The 19629-nt window shown below is 39.7% G+C and overlaps 1 protein-coding gene across 2 annotated transcripts; it reads left to right on the top strand.

Annotated features, from left to right (window-relative positions):
• The first annotated feature begins 12964 nt into the window (after window positions 1–12964).
• LOC137983822 (uncharacterized) lies at window positions 12965–19330 on the top strand. 2 transcript variants are annotated; one of them, XM_068831000.1, is made up of 5 exons: window positions 12965–13123; window positions 14915–15279; window positions 16279–16473; window positions 17807–17956; window positions 18632–19330. In XM_068831000.1, exons 2-5 carry the CDS (start codon window positions 15043–15045, stop codon window positions 18818–18820), a joined length of 771 nt encoding a protein of 256 aa, XP_068687101.1. In that variant the 5' UTR covers window positions 12965–13123; window positions 14915–15042; the 3' UTR covers window positions 18821–19330. The 2 variants fall into 2 exon arrangements, with proteins under 2 accessions (XP_068687101.1, XP_068687102.1); XM_068831001.1 differs by having other exon boundaries at window positions 12968–13123; window positions 14944–15279.
• The last annotated feature ends 299 nt before the right edge of the window (window positions 19331–19629 follow it).

Raw genomic sequence — 19629 nt, 5'->3', positions numbered from 1 at the left:
TCGAGAAATAATTAGCAACTGTATGGAAACAAACTTGAATAACAGGAGAAACTAGATACATACAAAGGAATCTCAAAAAGTATACCAAGGAAAAATAACCAGAAGCTAGTCAGAGATCTAGTCTTCTTATAGAATAGATAGTGTTTTGTCTGTTTAGTGTCGTAACGACTCTATAGAGGATAGACGTTCGACAACAAATGATAAATTCGTGGTTAAACTATTTATAAGTTGTATCTTTCCAAATATATATTATTGATGAAGTCGAACAGTTTGTATTATATTAGAGCAGTCATTTTAACTAAACTTAACTAAACTAAACTAATTATATTTGATAGTAATATTTTAAAAATTAAAGTACCATAACAAGAACAAAAGATTAAAAATCTATTAAAAAAACGTTCACAGGCCAATATCGTTAAGAGTTGTCGGCCGTCGAAGCTGAAGTCTGACAAACGAAAGCCCTAAAGTTTTTAACTTTATATAGCCACTGAACGTTTTTTTTAATACATTTTTGATAAACATAGTTTTAATTCTCTGCCAAATCTTTTTTTTATTTATTTCCCTGCTTCACTCCGTCTTGCCATCTTTCACTACGCGGTGTGCGAAGTCGGCTCATTCCCGGTCTAAAAACCTGTGACACTCACCAATGACGTAAAACAAGGAAAACAAAGAAATCAACATAATAGACCCTAACCCTAACAATAACTACAAGACAAAGAAAAACGTCACAGGTTTTTACACCGAGCGGGTAAACTCAAAACTCAGGTTAACACAGGAATGACATATGCAACTTCACTGGTTTTAACAATACCCTTTTGACGCATTTAGTTTATGCAAGTATACAAATTTATTTTGTTGCGCACTGACGCTATGTAGCTAAAAATTTGGAGTAAGTATTCGTTATATTAAACTGCCAATTGGCAGCAGGGAAGGGAGTACAGAGTCCACTCTGTTACACCAGAAGTTTGCGCAGGTGTTGTGATACTGTCGGCCACCATACATGAGTTTCCCATCAGCCTGTTTTGATGTCCCTGGTGTACTCTTGTCAACGTTCAACAAACAAATTCCGCACGCTACACTACCATCTTCAGTGGCTGACACGTGATGTGTCGTGAAGTCCAGACTTCTCTGTGATGGCTAACAAATGAAACGGAGAGGAATCGAAGACAGAAATCATTAAGTTAGTCTGGAATTACAGTGTACATAGAACTGGAGACAAACTCAGAAATACGGCAATAGGTGACCTGCGATGGACGGAACCCCTTAGGATGATTGAGCTAATGCTGTAATTGTTATTTGTGCGTGTTTTACTGCAAAAGTAATGCTGCAGTGTCGGGCATCGACATGCATCAATTGTACGTGCACAACTATGACAGTACTAGTGGGCAATGCTATGTCTACGCATGGATCCAGAGAAGATTTTGGACACTCGATCTTCCCCATCTTTTCTTTTGAAAGTAACTTGCCCTTTCTGCTTCCCTAAATTTTGTGAACAAAGAAAACCTCATTATAAATGAGGACAGAAAAGTTTATAGCAAAAGTCTTAGACTTGCCACAAGTCGACCTCATGAATTTCAAGGTTTTCAGAAAGTCTACAAAAGTCTCTGGAGTAAGACATTATTAAGCACGCCGGCTCTGATGGTTAAAAGCCAAGTCTGTTGTTTCCTCAATTTAGAGATTAAACTTACCATAATAGCTGATCCAGATAGAAAATTTGCAATGTTTTTCCATGTGCTCTCTATTTCTTGTTGGATATTTTTGAGTTTTGTGTTATTTGGTGCTGGAAAGTGAGCAAATGTAAAAAATTGAGTATTTGAGCAAAATGTCACATATTTGAAAGATAACAACTCATAAGACATATCCATTGCAGTAGTTAGTGATGAAGTGTTATGATTAACATTAACTAGGGATTAAACTGTTCCAAAGCCATAACTGCTGGGAAGTCTATTGAAGTCCCTAATTATATAATATATTGTGAGTGCAAATACAGTTATAAAGGATTTACACTCAAGGCTCATCTTTCTCTCTCTCTCGAGTAATCCTGTACCTCTTCAAGACCTGTATTTTGATTCGTTCTCTCATCCTGTAGCTCCTATTGTTTCAAGCGCTGGGGCATTGTTTAATTCATTTATCTATTGTTTGCAGAGCCAATCACAAACTCTGTTTGGAAAGCTACGGGCTTTCTCCAACTTTCAGGAAAACTGAATCTTGGGGTCACCTAGCCCCTACCTTTTCAGATTTAGTCTCCAGCAAAACTATTCCAGTGAAAAGCATGGACAATGAGTCGATACTGAAAAAAACTTGGACTCCATTGCTGACCCCAGTAGTTGCAACGTTGAGCTCTGACACTGAGTGGGTGATATTTTAAAATTTTCTCAAAATTCATATTTGATCAAAATCAGATCAAAATGCTCTCTCGGCTTTCTTGGCTAGCTTGCCTCAGAAAGACAAATACTACCTCTACCAATATTACTCAAGTCCTGTACTGACCATAGCATACCTGATTTAGTGATGGATGCTCTTATCCTTAGAGTAACTCTGTATATTTCCTCTATGGCTAAAAGATACGAATTGACACGACTGGATTAGCAATCCTTCAATAATTTCTTCAATTACATTTGTCTGCTTAGTGACTTGGCATCTGATTGGCAGTGAGGCTGGAGGGAACCTTGTTTTGTGACCTTACTGCTTTTGTTGTGTAAATCAAGTTGTTCCCGTGCTAACTAGTTGGCATTTACATGAAAAAGCAGAGAGGTCTGTATCAATCAAAGCAAGATCACCTCCAGCCTCAAGGTGCATTCAAAGTAGGGTACGCCGAAGATCTACGGCGTGGCCTTTAAAATGTTGCGACTTACCGGCGTGCGATTGGCGAATAGCGGCGTACACATTAATAGTTGCTGGTGCGTGCGTATAAGCTTTGAACTACGTACGGCGACTTGGCACGATAAACCGTGGCTTCTTTAAAATATCTCTTTATCCCCCACTATATCTCATATTGAATGCTGTAACGATAATCTTATATCATCGGTTTTAGTCGAAAGATTTCCATTGAGCATAATGCGAACAAAATTGGGATTATTTGAGCCCAGCGAGTTACAAGAGGGTTCTTTTTCGTGGCAAAGCCGCGATCGTTGGCGGGGAATTTAAAAAGCCTTGTGTTCGGCGTGGAAGTCTTGGATTCTAGGACTTCTTGCTTTCCTGTTAGTAGTGTTCTTCTCATCCCCTGGCACACTCTGAAGCAGTTTGAAGGTAAGCTTACTAGACATTACAAGTTCACGCATACCTGAAAAATATGTAGCTCCTTCCTTGGATTCTAGGACTTCTTGCTTCACAGATTGCTCGCCCATTTTCTGAATGGCCAACGTAGCTGTTGCTAACGTTAAAAGGCAACTGTTAAGACAACGGCTCCAAGCACTTGCATGTTGATCCATGTCCTGAAGAAACAATTAATGGGCAATAAGTTTACATGCTATGGCCATTTTAATAAATCTTTAAAGTAGGGAAGAGATCTAAGAGAGGAGAACGAAAACAGGAGCAGAAAGAAATGAAGACAGAGAAGGAGGAAGAGAGTAAGCAGGAGGAAAAAGAAGATTGACTGGGCATGTACTAAAACCCGAAACAACGAAACGAAACGGCCGAAACGAAACCGTGAACCGACACAATCGAAACGACCGAAACGAGCACGGCCTTGATCTCTGTCACGTTACTATCGCAGCCTGAACTCGCACCCAAATTCGCGACTGTCCTGTTAAGATGGATGAGCACAAGCAAGACGAGCACGAAGACATCGAGAAAAAGGTGTATATTTTTCACAGTTTCAATGGCATTCTAGCTAAAACAAGAAATCTTGTTTTCCTAAAAAAAGGTTTCCTGGAGTTATTGTGGATTCGTAGGCGGTGGTGAACGGTCTTTTCGAGGAAGACTTTGCAGCATTCTTCGTGCGAACCGAGACTTTCTTTTATCTCTAGAGAAAAACGAGGGCGACTTGACATGCTTTTATCACTCAGGCGTTTGTGACTCTTCCAGTTCTCAAAGTAATTTTTTAGGCGCTTAGCTCTACACGGCTAATCGTGCGATTGTGTTTCCGTGCACCCTGGGCTCGGTGTTCTGGGTGGTCTCAACAAACTGACGTCAGTTTTTCATGCGTCTGTCCTGTTATTATCCGCAAGGTATTGCAACAATTACAATATGTTGCAGTTGATTTTCCTTGGTGTTAGAGAGTAGAGTAGGGTCCAATAGTGTAACTGCGATAATCCTGCAATGAAGCATTGTGTGGCTTTGGCCTTCAAGTTATCTGTTATATGAGTGTCTGGAGCTATCTGTTACTAGAAAACAAGAACGATTCGAGAAACGGTTTGAGTCCATGTCGACTAGAATTGTGATTTTTTTCCATATATCAAAAATACCATTGCTCCATATGCTCAAGTTTTTCTATCTATCTATCAAGAGTTTGTCAAACATTAGTACTCCAATAAATACTGCTTCCAGCTATCGCAAAATGTAACGTAAAGCGATAAAATGACGCGCGCGATGGGCAAGATTGGTCCATCATCTTACTTTTGCGACCATGGTGACCTATCTTTATTGTATTTTTTAAAGCAATGCTTGGCAGGGAACATTTATACAGGGCAACAATGACTCTCTCAACTTTCTTGGGACCATGAAAGATTCGTGTTAAATCATAAAAAAGTCCACGTGCCACAAGGTTGTCATACTTGTTTACACTTTTCCTTTCTTTTGATTGGTTATTTAACACTTGCCGCGTGACGAGTTGACGCCTCAGTTAAAGTCCACTTCTTTAATACGCCGGAGAAATTTGAAAACGCACCAATCACCGGTCATTTTGGATTTCTGTTCGAGGAACTCTCCAGCCTCGTTCTCTCTCTAGAGGCCGGAGGAGCCTGGGAACGAGGTTAGAAACTCTCATGCAAGTGCGACGTCATCGTTTTTGAAAAACTCTGTTTTCAAACTGTTTTCCGTCCACACTAAAATACAACTAGTAATAGTTCTCACTAAATCTGTCCCCGCTTCTATTTTATCTCTTAAGGGTATAAAATTCTTATAAAATTCCACTGCGTATAACGAAACTATTATTGTATGAACTGAAAATTTATATTTTTTTGTTAACTATATCGCTCATGCTTTTCAAGTAACTTGAGCATCTTATCATAAATATGATCCAAAGATTCAACTAAGTTTATAACTAAACCAACACATCCTGTTAAACTCATTCTATCACATGATATTCTTTACATAATACTCTCGCGAAGTGCATTCTGGAAAAAATTATCAAACCACTCTGTTGTTCTACATAGGCGTACGGGCACCTTTGGACCTGGAGGGCGGTGACCTTATTGCCCGAAAAAATAACACAATGCCCGAAAGCGTATGTTGTACAAAAGCACTCAAACCGCAGTAAAAACAAAAATCTTCACATTTCTGACGTCTAATGAACGTATTTTCATTCCAAAATTACAGTTGAATCCCGATTTTGGAACCTCCAGAGGAAACGAAAATTGGTTCGAAAAATCGCATCTTTCGAGAAATCTGGGGTAACTAAAATTACAGTGTTTGACTGAGGAGAGGGAAACGACTTACGTTTCGAGTTATCGGGTGGTTCGAAAAAAATGAGGGTTCGAGAGATCGGGATTCAAACTGTAGTTATTTTGAAACCTCGGATACTCTATAGATTGCCTAGTAAAATCCAAAACTAATAAAAGAAACAGTAAATTATTTCTCGTACGTCGAGTTCAAGAAAATTTTAAAAGTAGCTCTTTGTGGAGCCATTGGTCAGAGCCACCACAAAAAAGTCTAGGTCTTCGTTTGTTTTGATTCTGTCATTTGTTTGGTCATGGAAGTAATATCCATCTCGTGGATTTCTACGTTGCACGTGCAAACAATATATATGGCTTTTCCAAAACAAATTACTTGGTCTTGACAAGGCAAACGTCAGAGAAAGTAGCCTTCAAGTCTGGCTTCGACAACCTTTTAGAATATTTTTCTTTTAGGGTATTTTCTCCCGAGTACTTTTGCCCGAATCATCAGCGTTTTGCCCGAAAAATTTCAAAAGTTTCTGTAACTGGGGGGGCTGCAGCCCCCCTCGCTCCCCCGACTCGTGCGCCTATGTTGTTTTAGTTTGATACTGAAAACAACCGTTTGTCTTGATATACGAGGACTCCACAAGCAAACGTATCTCGAAAGCAGAACAGAAGTCGAGATTTTTTTCAGAGATGTAGACAGAAGTATCGCGTTACAGTCGCCATATATGCAAATTAGAGTCAAGCTTTTTGTCCTCAACGATAACGCCGCAAAACATTTACGTTTGGATCCCTACCAGTCAACCCCTGAACGAAAACGCCGCAAAACATTTACATTTGGATCCCTGCCAGTCAACCCAGCCGTCACATGGGCTCTATGCCACGTAAGATTACTCAGTAAAAATAAGCGATCCAAATAAACGTGATCTTTATACACATCTTTACACGTGTGGTGTTTGGGTCGAGTCTGTCGACCCCGTTGCTGATTTGTGTCCGAGAAATAAACTTCTGTACCAAACAGTTCAACCTGGTACTGCTGAATAACCTTGGAATTCAAGATATGAAGATCACTGTGACGACAGAAACTCGCCCTAAAATTTATTTTGGCAAATATCTTCCTCTCCTCCTCGTGCAGCAAATAGTATCCTCCTCGATCTCCTTCTCGTGTTCGTGGTTGCAAGAATTACCCATGTAGCATTGCCTTGCGAGCTCAGCTGATTGAAAAATTAACCGAGACCACCGTGCGCGCCCAGTTTCTTCAAATCGGGATTGATTCGCATACTACACCAATATTTCACACATTCTTATACGTATACGCGGGGGAGACTATAATGCCTCCTCGGGTTTTGGCCTCTGGGCCAAAACCCTACGGGGGCAAAAACAGCGTTTACAAATGCCTCCGGTTGGAAGAGTGTTTGCGTAGAGCAGAGAGGCATAATTCGAAATTCAATAGTTTTCTTGCACGCCCTCAAACATGAAAAAATTACACATTTACACTTGTGAGAATTGTATACTCTGGCAAATTAATCAAAGCGCCAAACCTTGTAAAATATATGAGAGAACCTGATAACGAATCACACAGATAAAAGTTTAATCCGACTGACTTGATACAAAAGACGAACACATTACAAATATTATTTCTCACAGTAAAATTCATACAGCTACATCCGAAACCGAGTGGTGTATTTCGCAGGTAAGTCATGGGTTATTCTGTGACAGAGCGGGTTTCAGTTGTGTTTCTAACGTAATCAGATAATAACTGGGTTTGGTTTCGCTACGGTTTGAGATTGGCTGAGTAGTCTAATTGGTAAGTAATTGTATTGGGGTTGGTTTAAAAACACTCAATTGAGAACTGCTTGATCTTGTCACATTTAACATGGTAGAACCAGTTGGAAAATGGTTAAACTTTGAATTGTCAACCAAACTTTAAGCCTGGAAAATGTTTCAGGAAAACGGAAAAGAGTAATTCGAAAAATTATTGGCTGAAAATTTTTTAGTAGCATTTGATCATTTGATCATTTGATGATCACCTCGGTTGTTTCTCCCAGAATTAAAGAAGAAGATATGGGCTGAAGTAATATATCAAACACGAGAGACAGTGTCTCATCGGGATGTCCAAACACAGAGAAATGAGTTGGAAATATGACTCGTAGAGAAGCATTTTTAACGAAATTCGAGGTGTTTGGATAGCTGATGAAACACTGTCTCGAGTGTTTGATATTTCTTCTCAATCGAAACAAAAACTAAGGAGTAAACGGAAAGGTAAAAGCGTCAAAACCTGCGCTAAGACCAGGTATCCAAACCTCCTTCGCGGTTGTGATTTTCTGCCCTTTTTAACTTGATGAATTATTTATGAAGGCCACATCTAAAACTCGTCTTCACCTTTTTCATCAGTCGTGCAATTTTCTTTCTAGTTAATATCGATTTTTGCGTTGTTTGCAGACACTACTGATCCACTTCTTCCTGTCCGTTTTATTGATCGCCTGTTGTGGAACCATGACACCACTCGCTATCGACTATGGAAAGGCGTACAAAAATGTATACCGGATATACAAACCCAATGTGTTAGCCCTTCTGATTGGGCTGGTAGGTCGAATTCAGTCATTACACGGGTCTGTTGTAAGTCGTATGTTTGCCTCTTCAGTATTAGTCAAGAAGCCTTGGAACGCTCTCTCCTATATCAAAATATAAAAATCAGATTTATTTATTTGACGTTAAGAGTCTTATTTACTTATTTTTGCCTATTTATTTATATATTGAAGGTAAATTATTTATTGAACGTAGTTAGTCGACTACGTATTCTTCCCAGTTTTCAGCAGGAAATTCCTCAAAGACAGTTCGCCTTAGCTGGGTTGCTCTAGTACACTTTGTGGAGAAAAATGCATGGTAATTAATCAAAGCCTCCGTCTCAATTCCCTTACATTGCACTATCGGTCGGAGCAATAACTCTTTTCTCACAGTGACTCTCTCCACCCAGGTGTATAAATGGATACCGGCGAATTTAATGCTGGGGGTAACCCTGCGATGGACTAGCATCCCATCCAGGGGGGAGTAGAAAAATTCCTGGTCGCTTCATGTTACAGAGACCGGATAAGCTCCGGCCTGGTGGGCCACAATTGGCTCGTATGCAGACTTTACCTAACCTTTGATACAGAAAAATACTTATTTGATGATAGTTATTCAGAATTAAAGAATTTTTGTTCGTTCTTGCTGTTTTAATAGGGGTTCGGTTACATTTCCTGGATAATTTTCATTGTGGACATCTACCTTCTTTATAATTTGTACAAGAAGCAAAGGCTAGAGGAGGTTGGCCACCCGCAACAAGCAGGCCAACCAGGTGTCGTCCAACAACCCGCTGTGGTTATTGTCCCACAAGGCGCCAAAGTTTACCGACCGGCTACACTTCCGGGACAGCAGCCAGTTCAATATCCGGGACAACAGCCTGTCCTGATGGGAAAGCTTCCGCCGACTTAAAGTTAACAGCCATTACAAGGAGAAAACCAGAAATAAAATATAACATTACATAATGAGAAATAGCACACAAACTGCAGTTACAAACGTGACAATAAAACGCATGTTGGAAAACAAAATTATTTAACTTTAACTTGACGTTTCCTATGTTTCTACATACATCTTCAGAAGTGACCGTTAGTAATAGAAGTAGCAACTAAGTTTAAATTTTAGATAAGTAACTAAGTAAAAAAAACAATGACAAAAGCTGAGCACAAAAAATATTTGCGTACCCTAAACGATAACGTAAGCAGCGAAAAGCTTTACCTCTATTAGTTTGCATCTTTTGTATGCAAATATTGTTTGTGCTCAGCTTTTGTCATTGTTATTGTTACTTAGTTACTTATCTAAAATTTAAACTTAGTTGCTACTTGTATTACTAACGGTCACTTCTGAAGATGTATGTAGAATCATACGAAATATCAAGTTAAAGTTAAATAATTTTGTTTTCCAACATGCGTTTTATTGTCATGTTTGTAACTGCAGTTTGTGTGCTATTTCTCATTAAGCTACGATGGCCAAAGAAAAAGAATTTTTGTAACATTACATGCTGCTGAAATCTGCCATCTAGTTCTAGTTCACTTCTAAAAACAGCTCAGCATCATTCAATGTATTGAAACAATGTCATAATAGAGATATTTATTTTCAGCTCGCTTTTAACATTTTTACAGTCCGCAGCATACTGATCAACAACAGCTAGTCACTGTAAAGTACTATGGTAATCTTACAATGGCAAATATTGTCATTATATATTGTCATTATGTATATGCCATGCAGTGCAAATGTCGGAACATTTGACGTTTGTAAACAGAATAGCTCAGCTGCTTTGTAAATCGGAACAATATGTGGGGAGAAGTTTTGGCAAAAATAATACATTGCATCAGTTTGGCTAGTCATATAAAGTTCTTTTGTCTTAAGATCCGCAAGTGCTGAGTACATATAGTTTTACTTTAAATAAAGAGAAAGCAGGCCACAAACACTGATTACGATCCGAAGGAACTTGTAGGAAGAAACTTGAGATGCGGTTTTAAGGGGGCAAGGAGACGTTCGTGACAACGCACAGTTTAATTTTAAAACGAACATAGCATAACAGTTAGTGTGGGCATCACGAAAAGATACCTCTATCAGTAATAAAACTGGTGCTTAATGTCTCACTGGAGTACATTGTTTCACACACCTAAAAGCGTCTTGCTCCATACTTTCTGCCTGATTACGAAAGAAATTATGAAAGTAAACTGAGGGCTCTCTACAAAAAAGTCTTAAAAGGCTATCGTCCGTTCATTAAAGTTTAGTTTCATAGTATCTTATTTCTTTGGAGAACTTCACTCAGGTACACTGATTTTAAGCAGAAATTGCACGGCGTAAAGAGCCGAATTCGACAAGTAAATTCGCCCCGACACCGGCAAAAATAGCATTGACGGTCAGCATAGTATGTACTTGTTATCCGTCAATTCCTAGTCTGCGTAGCAGGTGCATAAAGGGGTTGAGGAAATCGGGAAAAAATAAAGAGAGGGAGAGGGAGGGTCTTTCTCCTCCGCCCTCTCTTTCTTTTTCCCGATTTCCCTAACCCTCCCGCTGCACTAGTCAACTCCTCACGTTTAAGGTCGGCACACACGAGGGCCGGGACTAGTCCCTGTGACTAGTCCCTGTGACTAGTCCCTGTGACTAGTCCCTGTGACTAGTCCCTGTGACTAGTCCCTGTGACTAGTCCCTGTGACTAGTCCCTGTCACTAGTCCCTGTGACTAGTCCCTGTCACTAGTCCCTGTCACTAGTCCCTGTCACTAGTCCCTGTCACTAGTCCCTGCCATTAGTCCTCTGAAGAGTTTACACGAAGGGACTGGTCGCAGGGACTTGCCCCACGAACAGTTCACACGACGCGTTCTGAGGGACAAGTCGCAAGGACTTCTCCCAAAAACTTAAAGTGGTTTGAATTCGTGGGTAGTAGTTTCAGGGACCAAAGTTGGTCCCTGCGACTAGATTTTGAAGTAAAAATAGCCAGTTCACATGCACGATGGGACTTGTTCCCGTGATTTGTTTCCGGGGACTAGTCGCAGGGACTAGTCCCCTCGTGTGCCAGTGCCGGCCTAAAAGTCCAAGGTATTTAGCCTGTTCCAGGCTCTCGCGGTTTGTGAGGGCGAGCGAACGAGGCGAGCCCGAGAACGCTTTGTTTTTTTCACTCGTTCTTCGCTCCGGCTCACAGCTCAGACTGAACCGAACGCCTGCAACCGGCTACGATGTAGTATTAAGCAAAACAGAATATTCAAAAGCTGTGGACTCGCGTTTTATGGTTACCGTCGGGCGCAGTACCTTTCATATTTTAGACTATGAGTTGTCAGTTTTTGTTTTAAAAATCCTCCGCGCGATCAAATTCTCAAATCTAAAACTAAAGAGCCACTAAAGCTTTTATCCTTACCAGACAGACTTAAGAGGTTTACAACTTTCCAGCTCAATACCATCCTGCGTTTGGAAATCAGTGCATTTTGAATTGGAGGTGCGTGACGACATTAAGCTGAGATAGCTTTTGTCGAAAAATATACACTTATCTCGTGATTAGTAGCATTTTAGAAGCGTAAGTATTAGGAAAATTACTTCTTTTAAAACTTTTTTGGTTCAGTTCAGATAATCATAGGTAGCCAAAGGAATTTCCAGATGTTTACACTACTCTCCGGTCCTTCCGGCATGGCGGCTCCATACTGGGCTCTATAATTTTGCGCCGAACATTTCGATGAATATCTTAACTTTGTGGCAGCACACATATCTTAAACCTGGAGAAATTTCTTCGTATTTTATCGTCTAAAATAGTTTGTTGACTCTATCCAGTTCATGGTTTTTGATTTTATTTTTTATTGCGTGACAATGAACACACTCTATCGGGAAAGGAAAGCAGAGGAGAATAAAACTGCACTTCTCGCCGTCAGATCGCTCTTCGTTTGCTTTCACATCCGTGTATTTGTGTCGCACGCTAAGAAAAAAGTCTATTTTCTTTAATTAATCCTTTTTTGTGAAAGATTTCTTAATTTCAAGACACCAGTGTCCTTTTATATATCAAAATTAATTGCTTATCTGGACTTAGTCACGTGATTAATCACACCATCAAATCATAATTAAGGTCCTCTTCATATGAGCCCGGGCTGGCTCGGTTTCCGAGATCTCGCCCCACCACTCTTTCCTTCGTAAAAAGTTCCATGTGTTCATACGAGAAGCCTGGCTCGCCCGGTTACCGAAATCGCGGTTTTTGCGACCGAGATCTCGATAAACGGGATGAAAATTTTCCCATATGAACACTCCAGCCCGGGTAGCCGGGATGAAACATTTTAGACAAAATAGCTTTCGCAACATAGCAGCCAAATAGCATATTTTTTGTCTTGTATGTATTTCCACTTTAGGAGTATGCAAATTAGCTTTATTAGTAAAGTTACAAGAATTCACAAAGCTACCACAACCGAGAACGATACAAGTTTATGTCCACCATTTTGGTTTTTTTTCTTGAATTTTATCCCGATCGACCGGGTTGAAATTTCCCATATGAAAAGACAATTTTAGTATATTATTGCTTTTACAATAATTAGAACTATTCACTATTACTGTTATATTCAAATAAGCTTTGTTTACCAGTGTTTTCCCAGTATTAATGTCAGTCTTGTTTCAAATGATGTCGGAGTGTATAAACGAATCGATGCCTCGAGCCGATTTCAGCATTCAGATTAAACAGTGCAGAAGCTAGCCTCCACTAACAAAGACCACAGAAAATGTGAATTATTACTCTATTTCAAGCTTTTGCTTATTATTTCTCTTTGGCGAATAAAGTCTGTAAAAATTGGATGTAAACATCACGCTGGATAAATGTGCAAACATTCTCTGAATCACTCGTCTTCCTGTTTTTCCAAGAACGCGGTGCAGAGTTTAAGCGTCTCTTGGGGATATCGAATTACGCTAATCACCCTAGGCAGCTCAGGCATTCATCATTCATCAGCGAAACGAAGGTATTTTTTGAGACAAACACCTTACATCGAAATCAAAAACGGCTGACTGCTTTCACTCACATTGTTTTCGAAGGGAAGACAATTCAGTCTTGGTAAGTGTCAGTTTGCTATTTGCTTTTGGAGCGTATCTTATTAGTAAAGAGGCAATTCTAATCTAGCGACAGTCTCACGGCTCTTTCACATGGCCAAGTCAGTTGGTCATCTAAGCAGCTCGATCCATTAAAGTTAGCAATCAAGGGCAGGCCAGCAGTGAAAAAAGCATGCAAAAAGGAGCAAGCATAAGCTCTAGAGGAAAGAAAAACGATTCCAATTGTCTAGTGACGCCTCTCTCGTAAAGAGAACGTAGCATGAAACACGCACACCAGACTAAACACAAGATCAAGTGCAGTTGCTTTTCTCAGCCGTGTTTATGCCTGTGTCGCTGCGAATCGCAGCGAAGAAAGCATAAGAGAAACGAGTGTGTTATTATTATTTAAGCTAAAGAATTTTAAAAGTTCTAAACACAGTTAACTCCTCCTATATTTTCCTTCATCAGTTGTATTTGCACATAATGGCACCGTAGCGAAGGACTTACAATACTTGCGACTATTTCCTAAACTAATCGAATAAAACTTCGTAAAATTAAGGAAAGAAATTACTGGCTGGATAACCAAAGGAAAGTGTTTTCAACAGTTAATCATATTCTTGATATAAAAGAATTGCATGTCATGGGAATTGGTAAAAAAGTATGTGTGTTTCTCAGTTGTGATTCAGACCTAAAATGCAGGACTAAATTCAATTAATTTCGATCGTTTACTAGAAACAAGATTATAAATCTTAGTGATTATGGAATAAGCTAGTTCGTAGGAAACATCTCTTTGTCAGATCGAATACTTTGAAACGAGCAATTGTCTTTTTGGTTTTCCCAGAAAAAAAAAACAGTGTAGAGAGTTGGGCTAACTATAGCATGCTGCAGAGTCATGTTTCTTGAGTATTGGCCAGAAATTCTTAGAAGCAATTGCATAAACTGACTATTGCTTTACAAATTATCCCAGAAAACGAATTGAGGCATAATTCTCTTAGTCATAAACGTTTCAGTTTCTTCGTAACTAATGACAGCTTTCTTGCTAAACAATAATTTAAGTGAGAGTGTTTGAGGTCAACTGCTCATAGCAGCTACAGTCCAACAGACACCTTTTAAAATTTGCGATGTGGTTTACACCTTTCACTGGTTTTTGCTTGCTCCGATTCCGCGGTCAATACCCTAAGTGTAGATTTTAAATTATTGCTACTGGCTATTTAGCTCTGTTAATTTGTATCAATTTTATTCAGGGACGAATAAAGAGAAAGCAGTATAGTTGAATAACATTGACATCAGCTTTATTATTGTGCGTTCACTGAAATAAACGCACTTTCTAAGAAAAACATGGAAGATCTGTCCCTGTGGATATCAGTTGAATTTGTCATTTACGTTCCTTCAAGTAATCTTTTTAAGTCTTCTGGAATTCATGATGTTGAGAAGTTTAGATAAAAAGGGCTATAATTCATGACACAAAATGCTATGTAAACTCATCTAGCTGATTTTCTACAGCAAAGCAGTATCAAGTTATTTTAATCATTGATTACCTTACATTCAACCACGAATGGCACAATTGGTGGATGACTTCCATTTCTACCTGTTCTGAATAACAGCACCTAGCTAGTGAGTTATCCAATGCAAAATGAAGAAAAATATACCAGCCATTAATTCAAATTAAAGGTTTTAAATGTTCTTAATAACTTGCCTTCTGTAACTCACAAAGATTTGCATTATCCAGTTCAATTACTGGATATAAGTTCTTATAATTACGTCTGGCCTTGCTGGTTAAAGTGATTTCTAATTTCCTAATTGTTTATGGACACAGACTGATTGGTTCATTGAACGATTTATCAGCAACCAGCCCAACAGACAGGAGCTGGTCAGACTGCTTTTCCCAGTCAACAACCAGCTGCTGGCAGCCCACAAGGCTACGGTCCTCCCGCTCAGCCAGTCATGTACCAGATGCATCCTGGTCAACCACAACCGGTATTGACCGGTCAGTCCCCCATGGGACAACAGGGGCAGCCTTTGCAATACTATGTAGCTGCTGGACAGCCTGCAACCCAACCTGTTCTCATTCAGGGTGCGCCTGCTCAGCCTCCAGTGGATCAAGAAGAGGATGTAACATCGATAAAGATTGATATGAAGTACTTGAAGAGTCGTTTATTTTGCTCAAGGAATATCGGGCTTGTAAGTACAGCTGTAAATTGCAAAGGGGGTCATTCTTGATGGGTGGCTTCTTATAAAAACAGCAAAAAAATATGCACATCACCTGTACGTTTCTTATGGCTTTTACCTGTTGATTACTATCAGCTGTATTTTTAAGCTTCAGTGGGGCTTTAAGAAGCCTGAGGGGCACTCTGTTTACCACCCCCTCCAACTTCTGCATTCATCGCCAAATAAAAACTATTTACATTACAGTCAGTAATCAGAGTTACAAGTGAATATATGCAATATCACATAAGAACTGCGGAAAAATTGAAATATCAAGACATGATTGATCATTGCAGTTATACACACAACATAAGCACTTGTAAAAATAAACCCTAAAAAAAATTAAAAATAATTGCCTATGTTCTGTGTATAGCTGCGATCATCAATCATGTCTTCATATCTTTCTCAGCAGTTCATACATGATACTTCGTACATTCACTTGTATTCCTCACAATCTACGGGTATATTACGAACTCACAAAGTGGCCAGCTCCCAGTTGGCTCATGATACCTCAGTTGGTAGAGAACCACACCGGTATCGCAGAGGTCATTGGTTCGAATCATGCTCAGGTCTGAAATTTTCTCAGACTATAATTTCACAACTGCTTAAGTTGTGTGCATAACTGCGTTGATAAATCATATCTTCATAATAATCAAAGTTATATGACATCCAAACGAGTTTATCAATCTTTACTTATAAAATAACTGCGCCACTACGCGCGCTCTCATTGGTCGACAGGTGTGTTTAGATGAGAGTATGTAATTTATAAAAGCAATAGAGCACTTTTTCCGTGTTTACAGAGCCTAAGTGCCAGGAGCGTTGGGAGAGTTTTCGAAAGTTATGCTAACCCGATGAGGCTATGTAAACACGGAAAAAGTGCTCTATTGCTTAAATTTAATGCGATGTGTTACGTATCAATGATGGCATAATATGATCTGAATGGTGATTATTTGAATTCTTATTTCTCGTTCACAGGTCTGTCTCTCAGTAGCCTGGCCCTGTGCTGTGGTGTACTCAAACAGACTGTTCGCCTTTGATGGCAGAACTGACTTCTTCAAGGGAATCACCATATTTTGTTGGGTGATGGTCATTCTGATCCAAATCGTGTCTGTGCTTAGCATCAACAAAAACAAGACTTACTTTCGACAACCTTCATACTGCACATTGGTTGTAAGTCTTAATACTAACTTGTGAATTCTCAGAAAGTTATTGCTCCGTTGCTCCGTTGGCAAGGGTTCGAGAAGGGAGTAGTCCAGTCCCTGAACTCTCCTTTCTTCCCACCCCATATAGGGGCTGAACCTGGGCTGGCGAAAAAAGAGTCCAGGATAACTTGCATGCGCATGCTGGGACCAACCAATCAAAAATTAAGAGGTCCCAACCACGCTTCTCGCGTCAATGTGTCGCGCAATGCCTTTTTCAGCTCGCGCTCTGAAAGAAAACATTTTCTTTGACGTTGATATTGTCGTAAAAAACATAAAAACGTAAAAATCGAAATATGGTTTATCGTGGTCTGTACTCCTATCGACAACGAGTACGCGTCATTACTCTTTTCCCAAACATTTTTTCGTATTGTTTCTGTATGTTGAGCGATTTTGAAAAAGTTTTTGAAAGGAAAGTCTGACGCGTACAAGTAGCTCATTTGCATAATGCAGCTCTTGCACTTTTAAGTCTGAGTCGGTGTCAACAAATCTTGGCAAAGATTTCTTTCGTTATCTTTGATTTTGTGACAAAAAACAAATCGAATGTGGTTTAGCTTGGCACTGTTAAAAATCCACTGATTTTGGATTAATTGACATGTTTTTAATCAATCTGAATGCAGAAATTGTTGCTTGCATATTATCATTCAGAAAATCGCGCCACAAGCCAAATCTGAAAAATACTTCCAAATATGGCTTTTCCCCCGATTTGGGGGGAAAAAATGGCGGCGTTCTGAGCATGCGCATGGAAGTTATCCTGGACTCTTCTTTCGCCCGCCCGGGTTCAGCCCCTATATGGGGCGGTAAGAAAGGAGAGTTCAGAGACTGGACTAAGAAGGGAGCGAACAGTATTAAAACGTACGCACACGCAACTAAATCAATAAATGATTTACAGAATAAAAACTAAATAAAATATATGACTTGAGTATGACTGAGTTACGAGGTAAAATATAGAACCAATGAAACACAAGTTGTGCTCGGCGTACCGTCGTTAGCTGACGTATTGTTACAACGAAGAGATCCAGAGTTATGCTCGTTTTAAACGTTAACCACGTCTGAACTAGCTTACCCATCATCCATCATCCATTTATCAAACCAGTTCGCGAGTCTCTTTGAAAAAAGCCGGGCTCGCACCCCGCTAACTCTCTATTACATGGTTTTGCTCTGAGCCTGTGAGTAGCATTAAAAAGAACTGTCTTTCTGCCGGTTTATTAAAGAAAGGAAAATGAATTTTTGTGTTGCACAGTGCTGTCATTTTGTCAGTCCTAGTTCCACAGTTTTACGATCTTGATTTTTTTTTTTTTCAGTCATTAGGAATCCAAGTGGTCTTGACGATTCTACTCATTACATGTACGGTGAGCTTTACAATTCGCCTCGTCGATTTGTGTAAAGTTTACAGCGATTTCAATTTCACTACAACCCTTGGATCGACCGTGGGCTTGCTTTTTGCTTCCACGGTAAGCAAGTTTAAATTTTTTCTTAGTCTCTGGTCAGGAAATTCATGTAATTCAATCATGTGACATGTGCGGCTTGCATTCAACGCTCTTTTTCTATCGACTGGGTGAACCTAGCGTGATTTAGGGTCAGCAGAGGGAACCATGAGCCGTCTGAGAAAAAAGGACGTGGAGTAGGCCCAGGCCACGCTCGGCTTGATTTACTTGACCCTCAACTAGCTTCGTTGGCCGATACTTAACTATCGGAACCCTGTTTGTAGGGTTATCTCTTTCTTCCCTGTTTCTATCATTTTCTTCCTTGAAGACCTCTCAGGGAAAGTAGTATTTTTATGGTTTAAGCATGAGCGGACCGGGGGAGAAGCAGAAGGGCAAGGTCTTGCGCCAACGTTTAACATTTGTTTTGATAATTTGATCGAACAAAACTCTAATTTAAGTTTAGGGAATTTATGAGGATGAGACAAAAAATAACCAGTTCTTGGGCTAACAGCTCGCTCCGACTTGACGTCTGGGAAGGGAACACTAGTGAAGCTGAGGTAACAACCATTCTCGTCCCCAGTGCTTCTCGTTTTAGAATACCCGTTTTGCCGACCACGTGAATAAAAGAAATGGAGGCTCTAGGGACGAGAATGAGGTAAGAATAATAACAATCTTACAAATCTGCCTGCTTTCTTTTAACAGATATTTGGTATGATAGCGTGCGTGGCTTTCATTGACGACATTATTCTCTTGTCGGATATGTACGCTGCGCAAAGATCAAAGGAGATTGCTGCTGCTGCCGGCGTTGCGCAGCAGCCAGCTGGCACGCATGTGCAGCAAGAGGTTGGCGCACAGGCTCAGTTTTCACCACAGCCACTCAATAAGTTGTAACTAGTTTGTAAGACGAGTGTAAAACTTGACATTGTGTGTAGCAAGATAGTTCTGCTAAAAGCTTTGTGGGTTAATAGCTGCATTAACGTAACTCGAAACAAGTAACGATAGCTACGAAGAATCCTGAATTAGGATTAGGGGACAAATAGCAATCGAGCGAAACTTAACTGCAGAGAGATGTCATTTCTCAGTTAAGTTTAGTTCGTTTTATATTCATTTACAGACTTTACAGTTTTTTTCAAAGTTTTACGTTCAATGAGTCAGTTTTCGAGTATTCAGATCGAGGTAAACCATAAACACAAATAACTAGTGGCAAGATACATTCAGCTTTGAGTGATAAGTGTCATAATCAATAAAAAACGGATAAGTAAAAGAGAAGATCTTTAGATAAAGACAATCTGAACTGCACGTGGTTCAGTATTGCTACCACACTGTGCACTCTTAGCCTATTTGTAGCATATCTTATGATGTTTTAATTCTTCAATAAAAATAATTTAGAAGTGGCCACAAGTTGTTTTTGTTCTGTCAGTGTTACGTAGCTGCAATAATCACTGTTTCACTACCGAGTTAACAGAAAAAGACGTGTTCCAGGATTTTCTTCAAATGATATTTCTCAACAGAAAATAATAATACACAATCGAGGGTTCTCTTTTGTGATAAAAATGTGAGATATTAGGTCAATTTATAACTGACTAAATCAGTCAATCCCAGCTCTCGTACTAAGCAGGGACTTTCATTCACGTCCAAGTGTCCACCTTTTAGTTATAAGAGTTACGGGTAGCGTCACACCGATTATTAAAGGTTTCCAA

Source organism: Montipora foliosa, chromosome 13, assembly GCF_036669935.1.
Source record: "Montipora foliosa isolate CH-2021 chromosome 13, ASM3666993v2, whole genome shotgun sequence".
Lineage (NCBI taxonomy): Eukaryota > Metazoa > Cnidaria > Anthozoa > Scleractinia > Acroporidae > Montipora > Montipora foliosa.
Note: the sequence above shows the minus strand (reverse complement) of the source record. Positions and strands in the feature narration are given on the sequence as shown.

Bases quoted from the DNA above. Each gene is read 5' to 3' on its own strand.
- LOC137983822 (XM_068831000.1), top strand. From the start codon at position 15,043: ATGTACCAGATGCATCCTGGTCAACCACAACCGGTATTGACCGGTCAG. The intron at 15,280-16,278 runs GTAAGTACAGCT...TCTCGTTCACAG, and splicing joins GCTCAAGGAATATCGGGCTT to GTCTGTCTCTCAGTAGCCTG. The intron at 17,957-18,631 runs GTAAGCAAGTTT...TTCTTTTAACAG, and splicing joins GCTTGCTTTTTGCTTCCACG to ATATTTGGTATGATAGCGTG.